Source organism: Plasmodium gaboni, chromosome 5 (assembly GCF_001602025.1).
Source record: "Plasmodium gaboni strain SY75 chromosome 5, whole genome shotgun sequence".
Taxonomy (NCBI): Eukaryota; Apicomplexa; class Aconoidasida; order Haemosporida; family Plasmodiidae; genus Plasmodium; species Plasmodium gaboni.
In genome coordinates, this window is record NC_031485.1 from 697,850 (window position 1) to 704,943 (window position 7,094).

Sequence of the window (7,094 nt, forward strand, 5' to 3'; positions counted from 1 at the left end):
TATATATATACGTATATGTGTTTATAATATACATATATTTATTTTTTATTTATTTTATATATTATTTTATATATTATTTTATTTTAAAATTAAAAATTATTTATATATATTTTTTAATTTATTTATTTATATATAAATATAATATATTTAAAAAAAAAAAAATGGTGGAAATAATATAAAAATAAATAAAATAAAATAAAATAAAAACAGGTTTAACTTTACATAAATGGAAATAATTAAATAAATAAATAAATAAAAAAAAAAAAAAAAAAAAAAAAAAAAAAAAAAAAAAAAAAATATATATATATATATATATATATATATATATATATTATATATATATTATACATATATGTTTTACTATTATATTATACTTATACATACTATTATATTAAACATATTATATATATAAGTAAATTTTAAATATATATTAAATATATATTACATATATATTATATAATATATATATAAATATATTTGTAAATAAAATAATAGTCCTTCGCATGCATTGAGTTATACATATATAATATATATATAATATATTTTTATATAATATGTGAAATTTATATTATTTAAAAAGTACCCCAAAAAAAAAAAAATTATATATATATTATATATTGATGTTATTATGTATATAAATATAATACAATACTTATATGTTCATATCAAATATAATTATTGATGTTCATAATTCGAATATATTTTTATTAACTTATAATATCCAAGAAATGAGGAAAATAAAAATTTTCAAAAAAAAAATATATATATATGTATATATTTTTTTTAAATATTCATAATATTATGTAAATATATAATACCTGTGAGAATTATGTATATATATTTTATTTGTTAATTATTTTGTTTATATCTTTTATATTTTATTTCATTTTAGCTGTTTATAAAATTTTATCAAAATTTTATAAAATAAAAAATAGAGTGGAGACTTGAACAAATAATATATAACTTATTTCCTTTTTTCATTTTTCCCCTCCCCCACTTTCTCTTTTCTGTTTCTTCTTTATTTTAATTTTTTTTTTTTTTTGTTTTTGTATTATTAATATACAATGAATTTAAATGTATGTATGAAAGAGAAAAATGTGAGAAATTACAAATTATAAATTACATAGGACAGTAATATAAATAAAAATTAAGAGAATAGTATTTATGAGGTGTGCCAATTGTGTAAATAAATAAATAAATATATATATATATATATATATAATATATATATATAATTGTTTATATATAATATATTCATGTGTACATATATTTCGAACATATATTTTTTCTCTATAAATTAAGGAGAAACGTCAGAATTCATATTTTCTTTTTCCTATTAAAAAAAAAAAAGAAAAAAAAGATATCTTCACAATTTAGGCTTATATGAATCTTCCAACGAAAAAAATAATAAATTTCAATTCCTTTATTTTTTTTTGTATATAAATTATAGTTCATTGTTCTCATATACCTTTAAATATTTTATCTATAAAATAAAAAACATTACAGCATTTCAATAGATGCATATATATATATATATATATATACATACACATTTTAATTAATCCATTTTATTATACTTATAAAAATTATAATATTGTTGTAAAAAGGTATTTTATGACGACATAATGTTTTTCTTTCGTCCATATATATTATATATAAAGGAAAAAAGGAAAGATTACTAATCTTAATGTAATCCACAAAAAAATCTATGCATATAAATATTTTGGTCGGTTCATTTGTTAGTATTAAAAAAATATTGTAATATTATAAATATAATGAAAATTGCCTATCAACACATAAATGGAAACTATGAGAAATATATGTAAACAAATATGTATATATATATATATATATATATATATATATATATATATATATATATATATATGTATATATATGTATATTTGTATTTTTTTTTTTTTTTTTATATGTTCCTATTTATGCTAAAGATATGTTACAATAATTTTTTGTTCTATTTTTATTTTATAATAAATAAGAAAAAAATATTATCATATCAAAAATTAATATGAATATGTATTGTATTATTTATAAAAATGTATTTATTTTCAAGTGTATATATTTACATTTTTATATGTATAAACAATTGCTGACTTTTTAATTTTATTTTATTTTTTTTTTTTTTTCAGTTGTAAGCATATTTTGTTTTATAAATTTTATATTTTTTATATATTTGAAGATTTAAAGAATATGTAAAAGTTGTATATATATATATATATATATATATATATATATATATTTAAAAACTTATTATACCTTTCAAAAAAAAAAAAATGAATAAAAATTATTCACTTGGTCATAAGTGTGTATTAAACAAAAAAGTGGCAAGCTATTTACATTTAGATAATTATATTATAAATAAGAAAGTAAATAAATACTTTACTTTTTATTCACCTCGTGCAGTTATTTCGAGTTCATCAAAAAGGAGTGTATATGTAAGGAAAAAGGTTAATGTAGTTTTATTTTATAAAAAAGAAGAATATGGCAAGTTAACAAACTTATATAAAAGATATTTTTGTTCCCGAAATATTTTTAAAAAGATACAAAATAATTCTTTTGATATGAATAAGAATATGGAAGAAATACATGTTAAAGAAAAAATAGATGATCTTAGAAATATATATTTTATAAAAGACGATATGAAGAAATATATAAAAAATGATCTTACTTGTAGAAACAATGATCACGTTAATGATAACCTGACGAGGCAATTATGTGATAATCTTAAAAATAAGATGTACCAAATAAATGAGCCTCATTTTATGAATCATAGTAAAGACTTATATAATAATAATTATAGTATTCATTATAATAACAATTTAAATGTAAAAAATATTTGTAGTAACATAAATAATGTAGAGACCTTATTATTATGTGAGGAAAAAGAAAAAACATATAATTTTAATAATGATTTTATTGCGAATGATAGAATATCTAAAAAAGATATCATTATAGATGATATAATTAGTAAAGAAAAATATAAAAAAAATAAAATAAAATTATTTTACAAAGTTATATTATTATATTTAAATAATTATCTGGAATTGTCAAAACATAAATTAACATTATGGGTTACATTAAGTAGTTCCTTTGGTTATTTTATGTTAGGTGGTTCTTCATTTATTGATATAAGTGGATTATTAGTAGGAGTATATTTATGTAGTAGTAGTGCAAATACATTTAATCAGATTATTGAAAGAAATATAGATAAATTGATGAAGCGAACACAAAAAAGACCCTTAGCAATTAATAATCCAAGTATATCAGTTAAACATGCTGAAATATTTGCATTCATATCAGCATTAAATGGTAGTCTCATCTTATATTTTCTTAATAATCCTTTAACTTCCTTTCTAGGAATTTTTAATATTTTCTTATATACATGTATATATACACCATTAAAACGTAAAACACCATATAATACACATGTAGGATCAATTGTAGGATCCATACCAACATTAATGGGATGTGCAGCTATTGAACAGAATTTATTTTTTCCAGAGCCTTGGATTTTATTTATTACACAATTTTTATGGCAATTCCCACATTTTTATTCACTTGCATATTTATATAAAGATGATTATATAAAAGGGAATTACAAAATGTTTCCTCTTCAAGATAAAAATGGTTTATATACAGCCAAATTATGTAAACCTTATTTAATAACTTTATCATCTCTTCCATTTATTTTCTTTTTTTGTGGATATACATCTTATATGTATATATTAACATCCATATTACCCAATCTTTTTATTTTCTACAAATTCCAAAAAATTATTCAAAAACCATCAAGAACAAACATACGTTCTTTTTTTAAACACTCCCTTTGGCACATCATGTTATTATTAGCCTTAACAACATATCACACGCAAATACAAGACAAAAATAAAAATAAACAGACCATACCAATAAATATAAATTTAAATCAAGAACTTAACCAACCTGTGAATGCACATAAAGACAGCAACACAGAATATAGTATAACAAAATTTAAAAAAAAACTTATGAAATATTGTATAGTATTTTCTTAATCAAATAGGAACATATGTGCATATCACCATGTATTAATATAAACATATATATATATATATATATATATATATATATATATATTATTAATTTATTATTCATTATTTTTATAACTCTTATTTGTTATTCCTTATTATTTAATTTTTTCGTTTGCAACTCTTTTTCTTATTTCTTAAAAATTTCTTTTTTTTTTTTTTTTTGTGTATTACGTAGTAAAAAGATAATATAACATTTGGCTTAATATACAAATGTATAATTAATAATATTATATATACTTTTAAATATTTGTTTTTTTCTTTTTTTTTAATTTCTTTTACAATAAGACTGTTAGAAAAAAGTCATTTTATAATATATTATATATATATATATATATATAAAGAAAAAGAAAAAAAAAAATTAAGAAAAAAAAAAAAAAATAAAGTAAAATATAAAATAAAATATATACATATAATATATATATATATATATATATAAATATATAAGGGTATAGTATAAGTATATATTAAATATTCATATAAATAATAACAAACCTATAAAAACTGTCAACATTAATAAGCACATTTTGTTATTTTATTATTTTATTATTTTATTTTTAATTCATCAGAAGTATATGATAAAATAATAAAATAATATGTTTAATGCGTTTATTTTTTCTTGGCTCCAGATACTTTGGTTTTTTCGGTACCACGAACCTATTAAAAAAAATGAAAAAAAAAAAAAAAAAAAGAAATGAAATGAGATAAAATGAAATAAAATGAAATAAAATAAAATATTTGAAATAAGGATAGGGATGAGGTTATTTGTATGTAAGACATAAATGAAGAAGTATATTTATATATATATATATATATATATGTTCACAACACATTGTTCTTATGATTAGAAAAGTATTATGTTCATATTTATATTTCATAATATATAGCTATTTATACAAATAAAAAAGAAATGAAATGTAAAAGTGTTAAAAATTAAAATATACATATTGTATATATATATATATATATATATATATGTGTGATGCTGTCCCTTTATTTATATAAATATGTATAAAAATTATAAAATAGTTTACCTTTTTTCTTCTATTTTTCAATTCCTTTGCTGCTCTTCTTCCAGTTTTGGTTGTTTTATCTATCAATCCTTCTCTAACAAGTCTGTATTTTTTTTCAAATTTTTTAACAGCATCAACATTTTTATAAATTAATCCGAATCCTTTAGTTCTTCCTCCACCGAATAATGTTTTAAATCCAAATAAAACTATAGTGTTTACATTATTTAATTTATACATTTTAGCTAATCTTTCTTTTACTTCTTTTTTTGCTACAGATCCTTTATTTGGATGTAAAATTTCTAAGGCAAATTGTTTCCTACGTAATAAAGGATTACTCATATATTTTTTTACTCGAATTGTAAACTGATCTGCCATGATTTCTTATATTTTTTTTGTTTTTTATTTTTTACTTGTTTAATTATAAATAATATCTTAAAAAAAAAAATATATTTATATATATATTTTAATTATATATTTATTTATTTATTTATTTATTTTTTTTTTTTTCCTTATAAAAATATATAAAATTATATTTTTAAAGAAATAGTAATATACTTATATCGAATATTTTTGTATTTGAAGAAAAAAGTTCTTATTTTAAATAAAATTTATATCTTCAAGAAAAAAAAAATAATAAAACAAGAACTTATTTTTTATAAATATATATAAAAAAAGAATCTCCTCCTATACAATGATGAATTGTATTTTTTTTTTTTTTCCTTTTTAAATTATTTTATCTGTTAATTATATATATATATATATATATATATATAATATTTATATAATATAAAAGAAAAAGGTAAAATAATGATGAAATATATACATTAATATATAAATAAATATTTAAGGTTAAACTATTTTATAATATTATTTATTAGGGCAATATAATATATATAATATATGTATAATATATTTATTATAAAATTAAGCATATATAATATATAACTATATATATATATATATAATATATATATATTATTATATATACAATTATTTTATTTCTCCTCTTCAAATTTATTTTAAGTTTATTATATATTATAAATAAAAGCATATATACATAAATTGTTCAATCAAATTGTATACTCATATTTATTATTTCATTTTATTTTATTTTCCTTTTTTTATTTATTATTATTTTTTTATATATGTAAAAAATATATTATTATTCTATATAAATTTTTTATTTTTTACCTTAATAAAATAAGTTATATAATAATAATATTTATTATAGTATATATTATTATATATATATATATATATATATGAAGTGATTAAGGTGTATTAATATATATATAATATATATATTATATAGAAAGGGTTATTTTATATATAATAATATAATATATAGTAAAAGGAATATTTTTGGCTTATTTCATAAATTAATAAATAAACTAATATTATATATATATATATATATATTATTATTTTTTATATACAAAAAATATAAATTTTTTATATTGATAAAAATTGAGTGAGTTTTTTTAATTTTTTTTTAATATAAACCTTTCTATTTAATTTTAAAAATATATTAAGAGGGAAATAGGAAAAAAAAAAAAAAAAAATAAATAATAATATAATAAATAAATCCTTAAATAAGTTAAAGGTTTATTCTGTTGTTACATATATATATCGTTATTATATTCGCTATAAAATGTATATCATTTATAAATTATTATTGAGTAATACATACTATTGAAGTACATGTAAAGTTTAGTTACACGTATCTTTGAGAATAAGGAAAAAAAAACAAAAACAAAAACAAAAACAAACAAATGAACAAATAAATATTAGTATATGTCTCATATTTTTTAATAGAGTAGTAATTTTGGTTGTGTTGTTTTCTACACTTAATAATAATCCTAAATAAGACTGAATTAAATGAATAGAAAATATATTGAATTATTAAAAAAAAATTATAGAAAAAAGTTTTAAAAACAAGAAATTTTTTTAAATATAATATTTAAAAATGTAATTGTATATATATATATATATATATATA

The 7,094-nt window shown here is 16.1% G+C and overlaps 2 protein-coding genes across 2 annotated transcripts; one reads left to right on the top strand and one right to left on the bottom strand.

The window, feature by feature from the left end:
* Positions 1–2,291: 2,291 nt before the first annotated feature.
* Positions 2,292–4,049, top strand: PGSY75_0519300 (putative cytochrome c oxidase assembly protein (heme A: farnesyltransferase); the record flags this gene model as incomplete). The annotated part of the gene is made up of 1 exon (XM_018784474.1): positions 2,292–4,049. One exon carries the CDS (start codon positions 2,292–2,294, stop codon positions 4,047–4,049), a length of 1,758 nt encoding a protein of 585 aa, XP_018643129.1.
* Positions 4,050–4,691: 642 nt separating this feature from the next.
* On the bottom strand, positions 4,692–5,470 carry PGSY75_0519400 (40S ribosomal protein S24; the record flags this gene model as incomplete). The annotated part of the gene is made up of 2 exons (XM_018784475.1): positions 4,692–4,739; positions 5,117–5,470. 2 exons carry the CDS (start codon positions 5,468–5,470, stop codon positions 4,692–4,694), a joined length of 402 nt encoding a protein of 133 aa, XP_018643130.1.
* Between the last annotated feature and the right edge of the window lie 1,624 nt (positions 5,471–7,094).